Source organism: Chamaea fasciata, unplaced genomic scaffold (genome assembly GCF_029207755.1).
Source record: "Chamaea fasciata isolate MVZ Bird 193981 ecotype frontalis unplaced genomic scaffold, bChaFas1.0.hap1 SCAF_9, whole genome shotgun sequence".
Lineage (NCBI taxonomy): Eukaryota > Metazoa > Chordata > Aves > Passeriformes > Sylviidae > Chamaea > Chamaea fasciata.
The window spans coordinates 3,306,053-3,328,782 of NW_027094094.1; the positions used below are offsets into that span (position 1 = coordinate 3,306,053).

The 22,730-nt window shown below is 50.3% G+C and overlaps 1 protein-coding gene across 6 annotated transcripts in view; it reads left to right on the forward strand.

Annotated features, from left to right (window-relative positions):
• CTBP2 (C-terminal binding protein 2) overlaps window positions 1-22,730 on the forward strand; it is a 135,408-nt gene that overhangs the window by 105,225 nt on the left and 7,453 nt on the right. For 5 of the 6 annotated variants that reach the window (XM_066190743.1, XM_066190745.1, XM_066190744.1 and 2 more), the window contains 6 exons: window positions 16,401-16,555; window positions 18,090-18,234; window positions 19,716-19,922; window positions 20,492-20,706; window positions 21,097-21,227; window positions 22,062-22,189. In XM_066190743.1, the coding sequence (XP_066046840.1) occupies window positions 16,401-16,555; window positions 18,090-18,234; window positions 19,716-19,922; window positions 20,492-20,706; window positions 21,097-21,227; window positions 22,062-22,189 (981 nt within the window). Of the gene's footprint in view, window positions 1-12,994; window positions 13,037-16,400; window positions 16,556-18,089; window positions 18,235-19,715; window positions 19,923-20,491; window positions 20,707-21,096; window positions 21,228-22,061; window positions 22,190-22,730 lie in introns of those variants that run through there. The other variant, XM_066190746.1, reaches the window with a different exon arrangement.

Consider the following 22,730-nt stretch of genomic DNA (forward strand, 5'->3'; position numbering starts at 1 on the left):
CATGTGCTACAGCTTTTACTTGCTCTTTGCCTTGGCAGTCTGTAGCATTGTTTTCCTCCTCCTTAGGAACACAGCCAAAATTTTAATTAAGGAAATCACTCTGTAGCCATTGTCGCTGTTCATTTGAGTTCTTTGTCCATACCGAAGTTTCCAGCTCCCCAAAAGAATTGAAGTCACTCCTTACTACAGCTGGAGGAGGACAGGAGTTTTGGCTCAGGGCAGGCTCTTCCTTTAACTCCAGGCATCAAGCACCTCTGTGGGCAGCACATTCACTTCATAAGAGCTTCAAATCCACCTCTGGCTATGACAAATGCTGCTGAGGTTTTTTTTCTATTGGATTCGTATACTTTTAAAAAAAAAACCAACCAAAAAAACAGTTGCGAGAAATAAATATTACTTTGTGCTGGGCTTTACTGCTTACCGGGCTTTGAGCCTAGAAGGATTTAAAAATCATCATGCTCCAAGGGAAAGTTGTAGCAAGAAAGAGGATGTGGAGGGTTGCTCCAGCCAGCTGCTGTGATTTGGGAAAAGGCTTGTCCTGACCGATGGAAAGGAGGCCGGGGCTGAGACAGAGAGGCAGCCAGGGCTGACACAGCTACACCCGCTGGGATCAGGACCAAATTAGAAACTGGCCTTGCAGGGGTTTATCGTTTCCTTTGTATTGTGACATTAAGAAATGCAAATCTTTATCTTCTAGTTGTTATCCTCCCTTGTATCTTTTGTTAGTGAGCATTGTCCCCAGTTCAGGCTGCACTGATAACTGGATGGAGAGGGTGGAGACATTCATGCGCACACGTTCTCGTGTGGTCGTGTGCCGTGCAAATGTACCTGGGGGTGTGAGGAAAGGATGTGGGCACTGCTCAGTGTCTGTGTGCCAGCTCCTCCTGTCAGCCTGGGGTTAGACAACAGTCCTGGAGACAAGGCCATGTTCATGCAGCACAGTTCAGTGCTTTTGGTATTTCACAGTGCAGCACAATAACTTCTTTTCTCGTTTTGTTTCTGAAGTGCATCGAATTCAGAACATATGCACCGTGTCAGGGCTGCTCTTGCCAGTCAGCCCAGAGGAAATGCTCAGATCAGGCCTGGTTGGTCACCCAGAGGGAACTGTTGAACTGAAAGATGGTGGGTTTAGATTCAGTATTGGGGAGAAGTTCATTGCCGTGAGGATGGCGAGGAAGCTGTGGCTGCTCCATCCCTGGAAGTGTCCAGAGCCAGGCTGGACAGGGCTTGGAGCAATGTGGTCGGGGGGAAGGTGTCCCTCAGGGAGTTGAAACTGGATGAGCAATAAAGTCCCTTCCAATCCAAGCCATTTTGTGCTTCTGTGGCTCCTGCACAAGTTGGCTTCACAGTGGAGCCCACGGTGGCCTGGTGCTCAGCTGGGGTTGGGCTCTCCATCCCACTCGATGTGCTTTCCATCCCAGATAGGTCCCATACGGAAGGGAGCTCTCTGCTAGCCAAAATAAAGACACTCAGCAATCTTCCAGAGCTGATTAAAGCATGTAGCCTGTTCCAGGCAGAAAGAAATACAATTTGGGGTAGAGGATACAAAATACATTTGCAAGGCATCTGAGCCCGATGCTAAGACATTCTTTCTCTCAATGTTGTTGTTGCCAATAGCTTCTCTTGTGCTCAGACCAAAACTATTTAGGGTGGAACATTTGCTCCCTACTTTCTAGCAAGCCTGGTCGCAGGACTGAAGAATGGATTCTTTTAGTGGCCACAGCTGGTTTGAATGATCCCCACACTGAACCCATTGACTCCAGGCACTCCTCATGTGAATCACAAGGAAGCAGCAACTGCGATTTTGTTTTTTGTGCCTGACGGGGGCAGAAACAGCGGAGCAGTCACGAGGCGATTGCTTGAAGGCAGGCACATGCCAGGGATGTCCCCTGCACACCCTGCCCCTCCTGCTGGCAGCTGGCAGCATTCCCCAGCTCACTCTGAAGTCAGGAGGCAGAGGGGGGTGAGATGTTGCTGTCTGTGCCGCATCCTCACCCACACCTCCTGCAGGGCCCCCAGAGAGGACAACGTGGCTGCTCTGGGTGCAGATCCATCCTGGTCATTCAGTGAGAGCTGCAAGAGGAGTTCTTCAAAGATTGTGACCCTTGTATTACACACAAATCAAAAAAAAAAAAGTCATGGAAACCCTCAGTGTCAGTTGGCAAGACCTCGAGCAAGGCACTGAGATGGGTCTGCACCTCTCTCAAGGTCTGCTTCTTCCCAGGAGCAACAAAATAGCTTGTTTTGGTAAACTCAGGGAGTCATTTCTACACTCTGACAAATCTGCGCCTCTTTTTATAGGGGATCTCTCGGTTGGTTTTTAAGCTGAAGGAAAGTCAGTTCAGGGTAAATATTGGGAAGAAATTCTGTCGTGTGAGGGTGGGCAGGTCCTGGCACAGGGTGCCCAGAGAAGCTGTGGCTGCCCCTGGATCCCTGGAAGTGTCCAAGGCCAGGCTGGAGCAGCCTGGACAGTGGAAGGTGTCCCTGTCCATGGCAGGGGGTAGAATTGGGATGGACTTTAAAGTCCCTTCCAACCCAAACCATTTTAAAATCCTGATTTTATGTTGAGAGCAACTTCTAGTAAATTTCTGCAGAAGAATCACCTTCCTTTTTCCTTCCAAAGGATGAGGGCTTCAGGGAGACAAATTTTATCTTCTTGCAGAGAGAGGACAGCAGGTCAAGGAAGACGACTCGTGTTGGGCTGAGAATCAGGGAGAGATTTGGGACAACTTGCTAAAAGTAATCCCACCGAATAGGAAGGGTGGTGATTAAAAAACCACCACTGGATTCTGAAATATTCTTGGGAAAGTCAGCTGGCCATGTGCTCTGGGGTTATTTTTCACAATATTGGGTTTTTCTTTGTATTACCAAAGGTATTAATTAGAGGACTCGATTACACTGACTGCTGTACAATTATCTCTTGGGTGTTTGTGGAACGAACGATGAAAACTGCGTGAAGCTGTGAAATGCTCATTTATCTGGGTGTCTTGATGAGCACCATGTCTTACTTCCCCTCTTTGCCTCGTCCCCTGAACCTGTTGATTACAGCCAGCAGGGTGGTTTTGTGTCAGTGGCAGCTCTTGGGGGGCTTTGGGACCCCCTCAGACAGAGGCACAAATGTAGGATTGTTGTTGCTGCAGGAGCCTCTTTTTCGAGATCACAGGGAGTTTTCTCAACACACTCATTTTGATTTGGTTTGTTTTCTAACCTGTACGATCTAATCAAGTGTATAAACAGGCAGGGGTGGGATGTATCAGCTCCTTTGCCAACTGCCTTCTGCCTTCTGCAAGGCAGGAAACCTTGTCAACTTTCTGAAGTTTCAGTGCAAGACCCCTTTCCCTCCCTTCCCTAATCTTATTCACAACAAAGAAAATAAACCTGATCAGTTCCTCTTGCCATACCTCACTTTGGTGGGTTCATGGCACAGTTTTAAGCCTAAATAAATTAATCGAGACTCACCATAAGGTGTATAAGTACGGCTCTTGGGTTGATAGGTGATGGGTTTTATTGAACCAATAAAATATAGAAAGTGGTTAGGGGAAAAGAGCTTACTGCAGTGATATTGTTCAGTGTGATTTACAGTTTTATAACTGTAGGCAAATGTGAAATATTTTTCACTATCTTGGGCATACATTATAAGACAAACCTATATCCTGTGCTTACCTACATCAGCACTGTGATAGTGAAGAGACATAAAAATGAAGACATTTTCAGCCCATTAGAGTTAACGTGGTTTCAAGAGCAGTCAGTTTCTCTACAGTTTGGATTTTATTTGTCTCTCAGTGTGCTGAGGATGCCTGCAGGAAATGCCTCCCAGCAGCTGTGGGAGCTGCACTGTAGCAATCCTTGGCATGCACATGAAAATAAGACACCTTAAATGTGAAGGTTGTTGGCCAAAACATCAGCTCGTGAAAAACAGAGAGAAAATACAGATCTGAGCAGGGATTCTTTGTTGAGCATCCTGAGCTGTCTCCTTTAGCTCTTGTTACATTGCTGTGGTAACCCCCATGAGAAAAGCCACGGGGGCAAGGACAGGGCTGCTTCAGGAGGTCCTTAAAGCCCCTGGCTGTGGCCAGAGGAGTGTGGTGGACTTCGAGGGCAGCCTGGAACTGGGACGAGCTGGGGCTGCAGCACCACAGCCCCTTCCCAAGGCAGTGGGAGGGCAGGAGACACCCCTGGAGCTCAGACCCAAGTGCTTGGGGCAGAGGTGGGTGTTGAACTGCCATAGCACAGGAAGAGCTCGTCATTCTTGGAATTGGAAAATAAGAATGTGCCAGTGTGTTATCTGGATTAATGAAGATGAAATGTGCTGTATAAATACATCAGGAGCGTGATCGTGCCGTTATCCCTTGGGCTACTCTGGCTCACAAGGAGAAAAGGTTGATTTGTATTTGAAGATGATTTTGCTTGACCTGCCAATGCTCATTTTTTGTTTCAGTACAAAAATCCAGGGAGTGTGTGTTTTCTTTTGCTCAAAGATGGAGCAGATTAGCAAAGATTGTTCTAGATTATCGTCGTTTAAATAGCTCTGGTTTAAGATAAATGTTTCGACTACAATTACTTATTAGTGATACTATTTTAAACACTGATGGTAAATTATGGAGGTTATAAGCTCTATCATTCAAGGATCTGTGCAATATTTGGACGTTGAACATGGTTTTCCATAAACCAGAAGGCACTGGCATGCAGCTGACCGGGCTCAGGGCTGGGGTGGGAGAGTGGGACATGAAGCAGCTTCAGGGGAAGGATTTACAAAATGATGAGAGTTTAACCTTGCTTTGACTCCAGCCCACCCTGGGCGCAGAGGAAAACCCCACGTGGAAACCCTTGATGGGGTGAGCATCACTTGTGCTGACCCATGGAAGGTCACAGGGTGAGGGGGCACTTTGGTGTCACAGCGTTGGTGACGCTTTTCAGTCAGCATCGCCCCGTCCCGTTTCAATTTAAGATGTGAAATGTGTGGCTGGGGATTATCACTAATCCACAGAACGTTTTAGGGTCAGGGATAAGGAAAAATGTTAGGTATGTTCTCACCCATTCCGAGTGCAGGCTGTGCATCCAAGCCCCAGGAACAGCCCGGCTGGACAGACCTGGAGGGGTTTGCTTCAGCCTCCAAAAGCTTTGAGAAGACTGAGAAGGGGAGGTGGGGTGGCCAGAAGCAACTCAGCCTCCTCCTGGGACCCTACTCAGAGCTTCTGTCCACTGTGCCGAGAGAAATCACATCCCAGATGTCATTGGAGAATTTTTGGGTGAGTTTTGGCTGGTTCCAGCCCTGGCTGGGTCCACAGGCTCTGGTCCAGACCTGCAAGTCCATGTTTTGCAGCCAGGCAGGAATGCTAGTGGCCAGGAAAAGGCTGATAAAGAGGGAAAGCAGAGAATGGGAAAGTTAATCATTGAACTCCTTGTTATCTTTATTCAGCTCGGAAAACTGAAGCCAGACAAGGTTTGCAGGGGGAGATAATGTGCATGGTTAGGAAAAACCCCACGTGCTTCTGGGACCACATGCTTTTCCTCAGATCCCCGCAACTTCACATTGCATTAAAAATAAAATAAATTTAATTTTCAAAAGGTTCAGCGGGTAGTTGAAAGAACTGAATTTAACAGCAACTTACAAAAAAGGAAAAAAGAAAAAAAAAAACAACAAACAGGCTCTCATTTGGTTTAATTTGATTTGAACATTTTCAACAGAGATTTAATAGCCCTGAATTACAAAAGACACTTTTTTGTCCATAGGACCATGACATCTGTGTACCAAAGGGCTGCCCAGGGCAGTGGTGGAGTCCCCATCCCTGGGGGGGTTTAGGAGCCATGTGGATGTGGCACTTGGGGACGTGGGTTAGTGGTGGCTTTGGCAGTGCTGGGAACTGTTGGACTCCATGATTTTCAAGCTCTTTGATGACTCCGTGATCTTATGAAGTCAAAATTTCTGCATTTAGCCTCGTTTTGTGCAGAAGCTCCATACCTGTGGTCACACTCTCATTTCTTGCTGAGATCCCCACAAGGCCCTTTGCACCCTCAGGGTGCCCCCAGCACACAGGAGTTATTGGTGAGCAGCCAGGGAGGCTCTACAGAGCTGCAAAGTCAGAAGGGTTAAGAAGGGTGAGTTTAATGTGCAGAGTTCCCTGCTCTGAATACCACTTTTTTGTCCTCAGTCTAAAAAGAATGGTTAAATGATAATGTTCTGAGATGTGTGAGTTTGTAAATAATCAGTGTATTGTTATTAATCAAGGCAATTTCTCTATTCCAGGAGATAAGACATTATTTTTATTAATAACCTTTCCAGTGAGAGGTTTTGCATGCTCACCCTGACCTCATGAAATCTCCAGCCTACAATTCAGTTTTGTGTTGTTTCCTTTTTTCATTTTTTGAGTGGGCTTTTTCTCTCTCTCTTTTTTTTTTTTATTTTTTATTTTTGATAGCCTTCTACATCATCCAGCACACCAATTTAAAATTCCCTCAATCCAGCTTAGTCTCAGCTGTATTAATGCATGGCTCGAGGGCACAGATAGCTAAAAAGGGCTGTATTGTGTGGCATCTCTAAAATCTTTTTTCTGAGGAGCTGGATAAAGAGGTTGAGGTTTCTCAGGGTGGGTTTTGGATTGGTTAGTTTGTTTTTTATTTCCCTAGCAGAGTGAGCAGCCTTGCAGGTGGCTCAGAGAGAAGTTGTCAGGCCAGGAGATGCTGCTGGACCCCGTGTCACCCCATTCCTGTCAAACTTCCCAGCAGAAAATGCTCCCCTGGGAATGTGGCTGCAAGCACAGTGTGGGATCCTTCATCATTCTCCTGATGTATATCCGGAGACAGCTTTACAGCAGTATTGAAAATAATCAAATATATTAGTTAGGGAACATGGGTTGGAGCAGGAGTGATTTTCTCTTCAATATTTTTTTCAAGGCTATCACACGCAGAGCTCTGTCTTCTTAATGCAGTCATGCTTGGGAAATCCTGCCCGAGGTGCAACCAGCGTTTTTCCATATTAGTTAAACCAGAAAATATCGGAGTCCATGGAATCATTGAATGGTTGGGGTCGGAAGGGCCCTTTAAGGGTTGTTCAGTCCAATCCTCTGCCGTGAGCAGGGACACCTTCAGCCAGGCCAGGTGGCTCTGAGCCCCACAAGGTGATCAGCCTCCCTCCTTAAACTGTTCCTTGCAGGATCCAAAGGAGAGCAGCTGGGGTTTGGTGGTCACTGCCAAGCCAGGAGCTTTGTTTGCTCTGTTTTTATGGTTCTGAGCTGCTGTAAGTGTCAACAGCAATGTAAAGTGTGCCCTGTTTGTTTGTTTTTTAAAGTGCAACCATGATAAAATCCTGTGATAGACCTGTAAAGCTTTTGTTGTAAAAGTAAATCAACTTTAATAGCAAGTAGGTTGTAGTTAAGTGCTTTTGAATGTTGGTATTTAGGGGGGTTTTTTTCCTCGCTTAGTTATAATCCGGTGCTACAGGGAAATGAGGGTGTTTATCTCAGGGAAATGAGGGGGATTTGCAGGCATTCAGCACCTGCCAGGACCTTGCAGGGTTATTCTCCTGCTCGCACACTTCGCCATCCTCCCTGCACTTTGGAGGAATTGATCTCAGATTCCTCGAGGAGCGATGGGAGAGCGCAGAGGAGCTGCGGGTGCGCACTGGCATGGGCAAAGAAACGGGGAAAAAAGTGAAGCAAGAAACCAGGACACGAAAAAGCAGGAGCAGCGTGAACATGAGGGCTCCTTCTCTGGATCTTTGCCGTGGAAGAGGGGTGGGGATGGGAGAGAGGAGAAAGGTCCGGCGGCCTCGGCTGCGGCGTTCCCGCTGTGGGCTGAGCTGGCCGGGCTGCAGGAGGGGTGACCTTGCAGTGGGGTCACTGAACAGACGGTTCCAGCTGGGCCTGTGCTCTTGGCCAGCGCCCAGCAGCTATTTTAGGAGGTCTTAGAAGGGACGAGGCCTTGGCAGGACCTGTTCTCCCTGCAGGGGCCAGCGGGCTTCGCACAGGCTGTGGAGGAGCCCCTGTTGGCACACACAGCGTGGCTCACGGGGCTCAGGGACAACTTCTGTGCTCCTGGTGTGCCCCACAGGGCTCAGGGACAGCCCAGGGACAACCTCTGTGCTCCTGGTGTGCCCCACAGGGCTCAGGGACAGCCCAGGGACAACCTCTGTGCTCCTGGTGTGCCCCACAGGGCTCACAGCCCACCGCAGTGTCCTGGCTGCCTGGCACAGCACTCACTGCTCGTGGCCTTTTAGCCCTTGGAACGAAGGTGCTGCAGGTGTCCAGGTGGATTTGGAGGATTGGAGTCACCCCTTGCCCCAGGCCAGGGCTTTGGCTGCTCCCTGGCCCGTCTGCAGGAGGAGCTGAGGGAGCTGCCAGTTGTTTTTGGCACTCTGTGCTTGGCCAGGAATTGCTCTGCGGAGGCTCCTGAAGTCAAGGTGGGCTCTCACTGAAGGCTCCCACAGTGCCCATATGGAAAAAGTGTGGGGCAAAGCCTGGGCTGGATCCTTGGGGGGTTGTTGTCCCTTCTGGCTGGAAATGAGTGACTTGAGATGACAACAGCTACAGGTGGACGTGGAGATGAGGATTTGTTTTCCAAAAGGCTCTCCAGGCTCCCACCACAGCAAGGCAGTCCTGTCTCTCCAGAGACAGAAACTCCTCCAGTGTTGTCTCGAGCCTCTTCTGGGATCGAAACCTCCAGCAGACCTCAGGAATGCCAGCAGCAAAGCAGAGATGCTCAGAGGAAGCCCTGTCGCTTAAAAGATCCGGAGCACTTTCTGTCCAGCACAGGGGGAAGGACTAAGATCAGTGGTTAACAGCATCGTTTGATTCCTACAGCTAGCTCCCAACACGGCCTTTTCTTTGTTTTCCACTCAGACTCTCTCATTATCAATGTGCAAATACAAGTTCCAAAGGTGCTGGTGGCACATGGACAGCTGGTGGGATTGAATCCTCTCCGCTTCCCAAAACTGGATCCAAGTGCTTGCTTTAATACTTTACCTTTTTTTGTTTGTTTGTTTTAATTTGAGGGAATTTCCAGTCTAAACCTGACCGTCAGAGGTCTGTCTGTGTGCTAAAGCCAAGTTTGCACCCCTCAGTGCTGGTGTGTTGTGGACAGCCCCACTGCTGCTCTGGTGGGGGTCTCAGGCAGCAGAATTCCAGGCTGTTCCCCATGCCAGGGCTGTCACCGGCTCATCTTTAGCCTTGATTTCAATCTCTCATATTCCAAAACGTCTTTACAGCCTCGGCATCCCTCGGGGCAATTTGAAGTTTGAGCAGCCTCCTGCCCAGATGGCCGATATCAGCAGCTTTCCCCTGGCAGCAGCATCCTTCTCCTTGGGTTTATTTATTTTATCTTTTCAATCAAAAAAAAAAAAAAAAAAAACCCTAAAAAAACCAACCAAAAACCAAAACAATGAAAGCTGTCCGTTTCCTGGCGCAGCCCATTTGTTTTTTACTGCCGTAATTGGTTTCCATTTGGATGGAAGGGAAAAAGATAAAGGGATAAAGAGGACAGGGAGGGACCCAAAGGAGAGCTGGCATGGGATGTTGTCCCTGGTGCATGATGCTGTATGGCTGGAATGTGGGGCTCAGAGGTGAGCGTCCCACCCATGAAAAAGAAAGGATATATCCTGCAGCTGAAGTGCAGCACAGGAGACAGTGCTGGATAATATCAGGAACGATGCCCACTGAGCGCCAGGAATACAATTTGTTTCCAGCACTGGGCTCAGTTATGGAGCATACTCAAGGAGAATTTATTGGGGTTTTTTTTTCACTACCTTCTCCGTGTTTTTTTTTTTTTTTTTTTTTTTAATATGAGCTGCAAAGCTCAGCCCTGGGCAGTGGGACAGTTTGAGGATCTGTATGGTGTCTGAATCATAACCAGCAAACAAACCCCAACTGAGCTTTTCTCCTTTCTCCCATCTCTCTCTTACCCAAAAAAAGAAGAAAAAAATACCAACCAAAACCCAAACACAACAGAAAATAACCCAACAAAACCAAACAAAGAAAAAGAATACAGGAGTCTGAGCTGCTCTGAGCAAGCAGTTTCTCTCCCAGGTGCTTCTTTTAGCTTTCTTGGTAGCATCCCTCGCTCACCACCCCATATGGCCTCTCCCATCTGCTCTGCCTCTCCCGTGCCCTGGCAGCTCCCACTGCCTCCCTGGGTTTGCCATCCCATCCCATCCATGCCCTGCTCTGCCCTCCCCTTCCTCAGGGGCTCTGCATGGCCCCTGGGCCAGCGCGTCCCTCGGGCACCCGTCTCCCATCACCTTGTGTGACCATTTGGAGTTTCGTGTCAGACCTCGTTTAGCTCCTCCTGAAGTCACTCCTTGGTGTTTGGTGCTCAGGTTGGATTTACCAACGTGACGAAGTGGGAATAACCCAAACACCCAAATTTTGATATATAGCAGAGGCCATGCATTACTCTCCTGTTACTCCTTGATTGCGTTAACACCAGCTCATGTCCTGCAGCTGTCTGTGCAGTGCTCCTGGCTGAGATTCAGTTCAGCCCAGAGGGAATTTCAGAGTTTTGCAAAGCTTGTGTTTGGCTTTCGTGCCCCAGGGCTGCATCCCCAGGGCGTCAGCAGGGTATCCCAGTGCTTTCATGGGGGGACACCAAAGGAGGTGTTTCTGGTGTGTGTTCCTGCAGGAATCCAGATAAGAATAAGAAAATAACCACGTGTATTTCTATTTTAGCTGAGCATTTCTCTGTGGCTGCCGTGTCCGTAGTTCAGCTGGGGACCGTAGCCACGGTGCTTGGATCAGCTAATAAGGACATTGTTTTATATGGCAACTTGCTATGATTTTTAAAAAATATTTTCTTCAAGGAAGCCCAGAAAAGTTACCTACAAAGGGAACTGGCCAAAACCCAGTCGTGTGCTGACTGGAGGAAACGTGCGGGAGAGGTCAGGGCTTTGCACAGTCTCTTCCCAACAGCAGGTACAAATTTTTCCCTTTCCAGCAGGGCAGGATTAATTAATTAATTAATGGGCCTTGATGCCTCTTTGCCCATCTCTCTGGAGCTCAGGAGTTTCTCTGAAACATGATTTCCCTCACCAGGGGGGACTGCCGTGAACCTGAGGGTTTTTCCAGTGGGCTGGAAGTTGTATTTGTAGCCAGAAAAAACAGTCAATATCTGTTTGGGTTTTTTCCCCTTCTTTCTAAGAGGTAAGACTTGTGCCCTATTTCATTTTTGCATATGCATTCATTATGAGAAGCATTTTTTACCAGGGAAAGTTGAGTGAAAGAAAGAGCGTCACTGGTGAGCACAGTGTGGTGGAGGAAGTTGGTCCTCTGGGTCCTGCAGCACCACAGTGCTTTCCCAAAACGGCTCCATCCTCACAGAATCACTCAGTGGCACCTTTGCCACTCACCCTTCTGCTTGCAGGGAGTGGGGACCCTGGAAAGGCACACTGGGAGCTTGGCTCTCCACCTTGTAATGCAGAGTGATGGCTGGGACGGCAAATCTCTGGGGAATTTCAAGTGTTTAAGCAAGAGTTTATGTTCAAGAGAAAGATGTGCCTAAATCCCCTCGTCCTGTAGTCAGAGACTGACAGGTCTTTTGATGCCAGTGTTACAAGTCAGCACCAACTCCAAGTAATAAACCTTTGTTCTCCTTATTCCTGCCCTGGGCATCCCAAAGCTCCCGGCAGGGTGAGCAGGACCCTGCCTGCAGCGGGCTGCGTGTGCCTCGGGATGATGCTGCTGGAACCAGCAGGATGGTGATAAAATGGGCACAGAATGACCCTGTGGAGAGGCAGTGCTGATGGTGTTGAACAGGAGTGAGGTGCAGATTTTTTTCTCTTTTCTTGGATGGGGATTGTCTGTAGCTGTTGGCGCTGCTGGCGGTGATAATGGCAACTGGAAAGAGGGAAAAACAACTGCTCCAACAACTGCTCCAAGCCGTGCTCTGGAGATGGGGCACTGCACAGGGACAGCCTGCACTCATTCTCCACATACACAGCACAGTGTCCTACAGACTCCTGACAGACTGTGGCATTGGGATGACAGTTATAAAGTCATAAAATATCCTGAGTTGGAAGGGACCCACAAGGATCATTGAGTCCAACCCTTCTCCCTGAGCAGACACCACAACAATCGCATCCTGTGCATCCCTGGGAGCTTTGTCCAAACTCCTGGAGCTCTGGCAGCCTCGGGGCAGTGCCCATTCCCTGGGGAGCCTGGGCAGTGCCTGCACCCTCTGGGGAAGAACCTTTCTCTGATACCCAACCTAAACCTTCCCTGACAACACTCCAGCCATTCCCTCAAGCAGTGACGTGGGACTCATTTTATCTATTTGGGACAAACTGGGCAAGACCAGGAGATGGACGTGTCGAAGAAGATGTGAATCCTGCCAGCAATCAAATGTCATTTCTGATGCCGAAAATCAGTTTATTCACACATCAGGAAAGAATTTGGCCCTTGGTTTCTGGGTGCAGCTGAGATCAGCACAGCCTTGCTTTCCCCCAGTGCTTTGTGTTTGTTTTCGAGGTGCTGCTGCTCAAGGCTATCAGCCTTTCTCTGGAGCCACGCTCTGCATGGAAAGAAAGGCATGTTTCATTTTTAAGTTGGAAAAAAAAACCAAAAAAGCCACGCACACAAAAAAAAAAAAAACCCAAACAAACATAAAACGCAGCGTGGCACAGATTAAATCCATTTGAGACAACTCGGAAAAAAAAAAACCACCCCGTCGTATGTGCAAGTCAATAGGAGGAGGGGAGTGGAAGGGGGAAAAGCAACTGTGACATATACAAACCCTTTAGTGTGCATAGCATAAGATTTTTTGGCTGGCACTCACATGATTTTATTCAAGGGCTGGGAAAGAACTACGATTAGTTAAAAGCTTCGGCAAAGTCTGGAGGGAGTGCTCTGAAGAGTTGGGAGCCGCGCAGAGGTGACTGTAACTCCTCTCGCAATTTCAGACCATTCTTCTGGGGCTCAGGACAAAAGCCTTTTCTTTTCCCTCCGTGTTCAAAGGGACATTTGTCTTGAGATGTTGCAGCTGTGGGCCGCGGGATCGCTTGTTTGAAGATACCCCCTCGTAGACGAAAGGAGAGGCAACGCACTGAAAAGTGGTAGTATTTTATCGTGTGTGGGTTCCCCCCCTTCCTCCTCCCTCCCTACTCCTCCACTGCCATGTGTGGTTTTTAATAAGAAGAAGAATGTGGAGGCAACATTTTCCAGGCAAGGGGAAATTTCCTGTTTCTTTTCTGTTTGTTTAATAAAGTGTGTAGTTGACTGTAAAACTGTAGCTACTTGCTTGTGAGCGGGTAATTCAGGCGAGTGTCAGGATCGCTTCTTGATGCACTTTTATATACTGCAGGACAACATGTTTAAAGGCTTTTTTTTTCCTTTTTCCTTTTTTTTTTTTTTCCCCTATTTTAATGCTGCGTGGCGCAGGCAACTGAGATTAATAAGAATTAGGCAAATGGCTTCTGCTTTTGTTTCGGTGAGATAGTACCAGCCGTCTTGCGGTCACACAAAGGCTGCCATTTAGCAGGGAGCACTCCCTAATTCTCTTGGCAGGGGTGCCATTGGGATCGGATACAAGTGGGTGGCAAAGGGGAGGAGCGGCAGGAAAGGACAAGCAGGCTTTGTGTATTAAAAATGAAACAAAAGCACTTTATACGCGGGGCTGCGTGCAACAAGCGGCGCTGCCTGTGAGCCGGGGTGGAGTTGGAGTTCTCTGTGCCTGCAAAACCTTGCTTTTTTTTGCCTCTTTTTTTCTTCTTTTTTTTTTTTCTTTTTCTTTTTCTATAAACCCTTCCTCCTCTCCCTCTTCCTTAGCAAGCTCTCTCCACACTGCTGGCCAGGCTCCGCAGGCGGCTGAGAACGCCTAGGGAAAAAAAAATAATAATAATGTATTGAACAATACTTGCCCCAACTTTGCAGGAACAGCTGGGCGGGGGGGTTCTCGGCAAAAATCAGCTTCAGATGGCGTGGGAGGCACGGAATTTGGGAGGCAGAGCTGATCCCAGCCCGGCCCCGAGGAGAGCTGGTGCCCGTCTCCACAGGGGTGGTGATGCTCGTGGTTTACACAGCGTTGTACCCTGGGTTGGGCACAGCGAAAGGGTTAAGTGGCTGCGATGTTTTATCGCAATTTCGGGGGGAGTGGCTGCTGTTTAATTACTTTGTGAGCCGTGGCATACCTCGTTGTTAATGAAGCGGTCGCCTGCAGAACAAACGTGCTGTAGGAGCCGGGCTGGCTTGGTTTTGTCAGGCCGAGTGTGGTGGTCGGGATGTGTTTGTGCAGAGGTAGGGGCAGGACGGTGAGGGATGGAAAAGGCAACGGGAGAGGCGGGCGAGGGAAACAGAGCGCGGTTTGAGCTGCAAACCTGCCCGTGGTTTTTATTAAAACGTAATTTCCATACATTATGCACTTCATCCTGTATTGATTCGCTTCAGAACTTTCCTTGTCGAGCTGAAATGAATTCCTTCCTTGAAGGAACTGTGAGTACCTCACGGGTTCCAGCAGCCACATTCGTCCTCAGTGACTGCACTTGAGTGTGTGGGCAAGGGTGACGTGCCTAAGAAGCCTGTGTCATCCTGCACAATTACATCCCTAATCCCAAGCAAAGACACAGATGCTGTTTCAAAAAAAAAAGGGAAAAAGAAGAAGGAGAAAAAAAAGCTGTGTTTCGTTTGACTTTCAAAGAAGCTTATGTAAGGGCAGCATAATAAACCCGTTATTTTGGGGCTTGGATTAAATGTCAAAGTTTCAGATAACCTGTGGTTTCATCTTCCACCTGCCACGCTCACAGGAAGCCACTCCAACCTCTGCGTGCCCACTGCTCTGCCTTGAGGATGGTCCTGGTCCCTGGTGGGCACTGGGCTCCGAGCTCGGGGACAGGGATGGTGGCCATTGGGACTGGCACCACCACGGCCACCTCGGCCCTGCGTCAGATTCCTTCTTATTTGCAGTTGTGGTGTGAGACTGGCAGGTGATGCTCTAAGCCTTGGAGATCATACACATCAGTAAGCATTTAAGTCAGTGTTATAATTCACTTGCTTGTTAACCTGAGAAAATAATCTAGCTGGGGTGCAGTGCTGCCCAGAGGGATTGTGTAAGCGCTCGGAGATTTCGGCATGTTTTTATTCTTGCTTATCTGCTTATCACAAGCTTCTTTCCTTTATCCAGATCGTCTCGGCGCTCTACCCTGCCTACTGACACACTTGCACTCCCATCTGGATGAAATGCATGCAAACATAATGGATTGCTTCCAGTAATGGAGACCTCAGTAGGGAAGGGGGAAGGAAGGACCAGTTCCAAAAGCGCCCACCTGTAATGCTGAAAACCTTCAGTCGGGTCTGCTGGCTTGGCTGGCTCTTCATTTCTTTCAGCAGATTCAGTAGGAAAGGAATGGAAAGCCACTGAACCCAGTCCATTAAACCTGCCTGTTTCCATGGAGTTATTTTTTCCCCATGTGAAGTGAGTGTAGCTGTGTGAGTGTAGCAGCAGTGCAGGGTCCCTCCCCAGGACCGTGCTCCTGGTGGTCCGGGGTTCATTGCTGTGGCCAGTAGTGCCCGTGTCTGTAACATCCACATCAGCTGGGGGAGATTCTCCCACAAAATGCCCCAAAACAGCCCCATGGAGTTCCCTCAGCCAAGCCCTGGGCTTGTCCCCCTAACTGGCACCACCACTGCATTTAAAAGCCAGACAGATGTTGGCTGGTGGCCCTGGCAGGTTCTTTGCACAAGTGGGGTTTTGTAAGGAGAGGCTTTGCTGGGGCTCCTTTTTGTGAGGGTTTGGAGACTCACACCCAGACCTTCCCTCTCCAGCCATCTCATGGTGCAGCAGCAGAAATAAAGCACCACATTACACCCAGAGCACCTGGTCCCCTCACCTGTGCCCTGCCCAGAGACTGCCTGGGCAGCTGAGAAAGACACCTGAAATATTTCATAGGCTCCTAATATAATAAACACCTTTACTGAAAGGGAGGTGTAGAAATTTCTAAGTGACTTGTCCCAAAACGAACCAGTTAATCCCCAAGAGAGCAATAAACAGGATATAAAATTCAGCCTTCTGTGGCCCTTGGTGATGATCAGTTCCTTCCTCATCTCAGAGGAGACTGTTGGGTTTACAAAACTGAGCTTTGCTGTTCCCATGAAACCTTTGGTAGCTGGTGATACATCGGAGTATAACCTGTGATGAAGAGGTCTTCAGTGTCCTGCTCTTCCCGTGATTTTCCAGTAATCCTGTTTTTTCAGTGATTCTGTTTGGACTTGTTTTTCCGAGGTGGTCAGAATGATAAAGCCATTCCCTAAAAAAACCAGGGGCAAAACGGCAGCTGTGTTCCCGGAGAGTATCGCAGTCCCTCGGCCAGATTTCAGCCCGCGTTGGTGTTACCTGTGGCCCTGCAGTGCGGGACGACCCCGGCGCTGCTGCCCTCAGGTGACAGGGAGCCGTGTCACCACAGGCTGTGCTCGCTGTCCCCGCAGGTATCCGCCCGCAGATCATGAACGGCCCCATGCACCCCCGGCCCCTGGTGGCGCTGCTGGACGGCAGGGACTGCACCGTGGAGATGCCCATCCTGAAGGACCTGGCCACGGTGGCCTTCTGTGACGCACAATCAACTCAGGAGATCCACGAGAAGGTACCGGGAGAGGCGGGCTGGGGGCACCGGGCTCTGGCCTGGCTCTTCCACGTCTTTAAAGCACCTTCCAGGGCCTGAAGGGGCTCCAGGAGAGCTGGAGAGGGGCTTTGGACAAGGTGTGGAGTGACAGCACCCAGGGAGTGGCTTCCCACTGCCAGAGGGCACGGTTAGATGGGATATTGGGAAGAAATTTCTCCCTGGGAGGGTGGGCAGGCCCTGGCACAGGGTGCCCAGAGAAGCTGTGGCTGCCCCTGGATCCCTGGAAGTGTCCAAGGCCAGGCTGGACAGGGCTTGGAGCATCCTGGGATAGTGGAAGGTGTCCCTGTCCATGGCAGGGACCTGGAAAAATGAGCTTACTTCCAACCCAAACCAGTCTGACTGTTTGATTTTTGAGCAGAAAGTGTACAAAGCTGCACTTCGGGTCGATCAGCAGATAACATCAACAGAAGCCACTGCAGATTAAAATTCATTCAGGCTGTTTTAGAAGCCAGATGTTATTTTGGAAAAAAAAAAAAAAAAGACACTTTATCTCTTTGCATCAGGTTTTTCACATCAATGTTATTAACGTTTCTCATGGGTTTTGAAGTCCGTGGTGCTCTCGCTGTGGCTTTGCTGACACCATCCCAGCTGCAGCTGCTGGGTCTTCATAGGTGCTTGGTGCACCTCCAGCAGCTCCTCCCTCTCCAGGGGGAGTGGAGGACGTTTGGGAATCATTCAGGCAGATCCATGCAGTGTGGATGAGTGTTTCTACTTGGAAGCTCAACTGCATGTAAATACTTTCCTTAAAAATATTATTTTAGAAACCTCAGATGAGGTTTTGAAGTGATCAGAAATCACTTCCAAGATCTGGGAAAGAGGAACACAAACAGCAACAGTGCAGGTCTTTGCATATAGTAAATTTGGGAGAAGGAGAATGGGAGTTTTTTGTGAGACATTGATAGATGAGCCAAGCTTGAGGGGTTTGGATGGGTCTTGGGTTTCTGGAGCACTGAGGTAGCTTGTGGTGAGCGCCAGGGGAAGGTCTGGATCTTCACTGAAGGGGACAAAGCCCAGCCCTGTGTGACTGTGCAGCCTCTGCAGAGCTTCTCAGGTCCCCTTGAGAAGAGCCAGGAAAGGCAGATGTGGGCAGTGTGGCCGGGGTTTGGACATGCACAGGGAGGTCGAGGCACTAGGAGTGTCACACAGCCCTGTTCAAACCCAACAGACACTGCTGCAACACCCAATTCCTTTCTAAAAGCAGGATTACTGCTGCTTGGAAGTGGAGGGAGTTGCAGATAACCACCTGGAAAAGGGTGAGAGATAAATGTGGTTTTCATCTGCCTGGTCTGCTCCGATGTATCCTTTTCAGATACTCGCCAGATCCATTCCCAAAGGTGTCGGTGGGGTCACACCCCTGCAGGGTTTGCTGCCACCTGGCTCAGACAGCAGATCAGCAGTGAAAATGTCCAACTCGCTGTGTCACATTCCTGATTCCTGAGCTGCAGGTGTCCCCCCAGGTGTGCCGGTGGCTCCTGACTCCTGTGTTGTGTTGCAGGTGTTGAATGAAGCTGTGGGGGCCATGATGTACCACACCATCACCCTGACCCGGGAGGACCTGGAGAAGTTCAAGGCCCTGCGGGTCATTGTCCGAATAGGCAGCGGCTACGACAACATCGACATCAAAGCCGCCGGGGAGCTCGGTAGGTCCCAGCTCTGCACCCGGATCCTTCCCCTTCCAGTCCTTAAAACCCAGCACAAGGAGCTGCTGCTTCCATGGCACCATGCTGGCACAGCAGAGTTCCAGGCAGGACCTCCATTCAGCCCCTAAAATTAGATTTTACCTGTGCAGTTCACATTTTTTGCACACAGAGGATATTATGCCAAGAAAACTTGACCGTGGAGTGAACAAAACTGTGCAGTTTTAGAAAGCAGCTTTTGGGCTCATGTTGTGTTTAAACTGTCCAGCCTGAATGCCTCGCTCCTGTGCTGTTCCAAGCTCCAGGTGCCCCCTCATACCGCTGGATATTTGTATGGCTGTTCTGTTTCTGGCACAGGAGAGTTGATACAGCTTTAGAAAAATTGGAGGAAGGGTGTTTTATTGTATTTTGTTAAGCAAGATCGGTCTCTTGATCTGAGCTGGTTCTCTGAGTCATGCCTGCTCCTCTGGGAAGGCGCTGTGTTGGATGGTGGAGCAGGAATTGTGTCTTGGGGTGTTGCCATGTCCTTTGCCATCTCATCAAAGGGCCCTCAGGAACCTGAAAAATGCTTTTAGGGGGGATTGTCGAAAACAGGGAGAGTCGTGTTGTCAGACATTCTGGGGCCACCCAGTTTCCAAACTGGTTTGGGTGGTCACAGACTTCTGGCTACACATCCCCAGCTGCAATGGCTTAACTGTATCCCTGGTTTTAGCAGCTGAGTTACAGCAGGCTTTACTCATCCCAAGATTCAGTCTGTGGAGCAGCCCTGCCGTAGTGTTTGGGATATGTTGTATTAAAGGTTATCTCTGGGGAAGTGAAGAGTAACAGCCATTCCACCTGAGCCATTTTACAGAGATAATTGCGATAAGAGAGTCTCAAACAGTCATTCCTAAAAAAAGCAATTCTCAATATAGCGAATTGTTTTCTTTTTTCAAGAGGAGAACAGTGTCTCCTCGGTGTAATGGTTTCTTCGTGTTTTTAACTCTTATTGTTATTATCCATTATAAAAATGTTCTGAGGCTTTGAACATCAGGAAAGGAAAGATATAACGAATAAAGTAATGGGATATTGCAGCAGAATCCTTCTTTTTTTACTTGGCAAATTGGGTGGCCAAATGATGTGGTTTCGAGTAGAAAACGTAATGACTCCCCACAAATGTAGCGTAAAGTTTAATTGGTATTGCTTTCCATAAGGTAGTTTTTAAACCCTGCAGTCAATCAGTGACCAGTGCCTCAACAACGGTGCCAGGGCCACCCACTGGCTGGGCTGGGCACAGCCTGGACCCATTAGAAGGCACCCCCAGGATGGGATGATGGGGTTGAACCATCACCCGTGGCCGTTCAAGGGGCACAGAGTAAATACCAGTGTAAGGAGCTTGTGGAAAGAAGGGCAGCTGGGAGCGTCCCCATTCCATAAATGAATCCCTTGGGCAGGGGACAGGGCAGGCGGCGGGCAGGGCCGTGACGTGTGCGTGGCCTCCGCAGGGATCGCCGTCTGCAACATCCCCTCGGCGGCCGTGGAGGAGACGGCCGACTCCACCGTGTGCCACGTGCTCAACCTGTACCGGCGGAACACGTGGCTGTACCAGGCGCTGCGCGAGGGCACGCGCGTCCAGAGCGTGGAGCAGATCCGCGAGGTGGCCTCGGGAGCCGCGCGCATCCGCGGGGAGACGCTCGGCCTCATCGGCTTCGGTGCGTGGGGAGAGGGAGGAGGGCGGCTCTCGGCGCGGCCCGGCGCCTCTGCAGTGCCCGGGGAAAGACCCAAAATGAGCGTTTCCACAAGCACAACCACCGCTGTGGATCGGGGGGAAATAGGGAGAACGTCTCACGCGGGTTTTTTGGGGAAGGAGCTGGTTTTGAGCTGCGGTTGAGTCCTTGGAGGAGCACTGGTGAAACACAGTGGTGGTTTAGAGGGACCGCACCTCTAGAGGTGGTGCTGCTGTCCTCTCCCAAAAAAACCCCATCCCTGAGCCACAGCTACACCGACCCAGCCCTTCCTGAGCCACTCTGGCCTGCACAGTGTAAAACAGAGCTTGTCTCAAGTTCAGCCACAGCTGTAGAGTTCCAGCGCTAGAGGTGGGATCAGCTGGTTAATGGCAAAAGCTCACAGCAGCATGCTGAAATGGGGAAACCGAGGCAAGGCAGGGGAACGCGTGGGAAGCCCAGCAGGCCCCAGGGGACAGTCCTGCTGGGAGCTCAGCCTCACGGACGCAGGGAAGCTGGGCTCAGTTAACTCGGCCTGTCCCTTCCCTTCGGCACAGGTCGCACTGCGCAGGCGGTCGCGGTCCGAGCCAAGGCCTTTGGCTTCAACGTGATCTTCTATGACCCGTACCTGCAGGATGGCATCGAGCGCTCCCTGGGCGTCCAGCGGGTCTACACCCTGCAGGACCTGCTCTACCAGAGCGACTGCGTCTCCCTGCACTGCAACCTCAACGAACACAACCACCACCTTATCAACGACTTCACGATTAAGCAGGTAATTCATTCGCCTCGCGTGCACGGCCGAGGAGAGCATTGGTGGGCAGGGCCTGAGTGCAGGAGCTGGCCACAGATCCCTCAGCTTCCCCAGTGCGTTGCACCCAGGTGTGTCTCCCCGCAGTGTTTAGGGGAGCAATGTCCTGCCAGGTACATGATCCTTGTCCCTGTGGTGCAGAGGCGACGGCAGCAGTGGGTTTTGTTTGCCAGCACCAACCAGAGATGGAGATCCCATGGAAAATCCGTGTGCAGCGGGATGGGGGTTGCTCTGGGGCTGGAGCACAAACAGCGGGCTGCCGTCCCAGCTGGAGACACACGCCAGGGTGGGGGCGAGGATGGGACGGGGTCAGTGCACCCAGCTGACGGTCGCCCCTCTCTGTGCCGGCGGCAGATGAGGCAGGGAGCGTTCCTGGTGAACACGGCCCGCGGGGGGCTGGTGGACGAGAAGGCCTTGACCCAGGCGCTGAAGGAGGGCCGGATACGAGGGGCCGCGCTCGACGTGCACGAGTCAGAACCCTTCAGGTAAAGCTGCGGCTCCCGGGGCTGTCGTGGCACAGGAGTCACCGATTGTCACTGCCCCTTGTCACACGGCCCAGCACTGGGGGACAGTCCTGCTGTTGGCACCTTGCAGCAGCCAGCGGCTGTAGTGCAGCGCTGGGGTTGTGCGTGCTCAAAGGGACGCTGGGAGCTTAGAACAAGAACCCAGCCTGTGTTCAGAGAAAAACCCAGAACCTTCCCTAGCCCGTGAGTAGAAATTCACTGCACTCAGTGCTGGGATTTTTGCCTGCAGCCTGGGAAGGGCTGGGTTGTAACTGGGAGTGCAGCTTCTCTCACCACAAAAATATCTAAAGAACAAAAAGTTTGCTCCTTCACAAGGGGAGCCCCAGTGTCCACCCCTCCCATCCTGTGATGTCCCAGAGCCCGTCCCTTTATCCCCGCAATGCTGCAGACACCCCCAAACGTTATTCCCATGGGAGCATTAAGCCCAACCACCCCGTGGGTTGGTGTTTCAGCTCTCTTTTGGTGCATTTTCAGAAGCCTGCATTTTCTGTGCCCTGCACAGAGCTGTGCTTCCTCCCCAGCACTTCTGCGGCCATTTTGTGCTGGCAGGACTGTCATGCCAGGGAATCATGGAATGATTTGGGCTGGAAGGCACCCCAAAGGCCACCTAGTTCCAGTTCTTTGCCATGGGCAGGGACACCTTCCCCTAGAGCAGGTTCATCCAAGCCCCATCCAGCCTGGCCTTGGAAGGAGTGTTGTATATGCAGAGGGCAGGCCACAAGCCTGTTGCTGTTCATCTTTTATTCTTTGTTTAAACATTGATTAATCCCTTTGTTTATTTTCCCCTGCTCCCAGTTTTGCTCAAGGCCCTTTGAAAGATGCTCCCAACCTGATCTGCACCCCACACACAGCCTGGTACAGCGAGCAGGCGTCCCTAGAGATGAGAGAAGCTGCTGCCACCGAAATCCGACGTGCGATCACAGGTACCCAACCCCTGGGGACGCTGGGCTTGGCTCCCTGCGTGCCTGGAGCAGGAGCCAGGAGGAGCAGAGACAGGGATTCACCCTGCCCGTGTCCCAGCAGGACACTGGAAAAGGGATCTAATCCCACTTTGCTTCCAGTAAGAGCTGAGAACCCAAATTCCCTGTTTTGTCGTGACTGAGTGACGGGTTTTGTGTTGGTTTTATTTTCTTAATGAATGGGCAAATACGGGTGTCTGTGAGTGGGAAGAACAGAACAGGGAAGCAGTAATTGCTGCCCCTGCTACTGCTGCTAACCCACACAGTGGTGCAGACACAGCCACAGCATTCCAAAACCAAATCCCAAGGTGCTGGGATATACAATACTCCAGCAAGAGCGCTTCTCTTGTCCTAAAAGTCACCCTCAAGGGAGCAGCTCCTCTGAAAGCCAAGTGTTGGGAGTGAGGGTGGGAGGCTGGTCTCCAACCCTGCACCTCCGGACAGCCACAACATCCTCCTGAAACAAGGAATGTGGGATTTTTCCCTCCCATCCTTTACACTGACC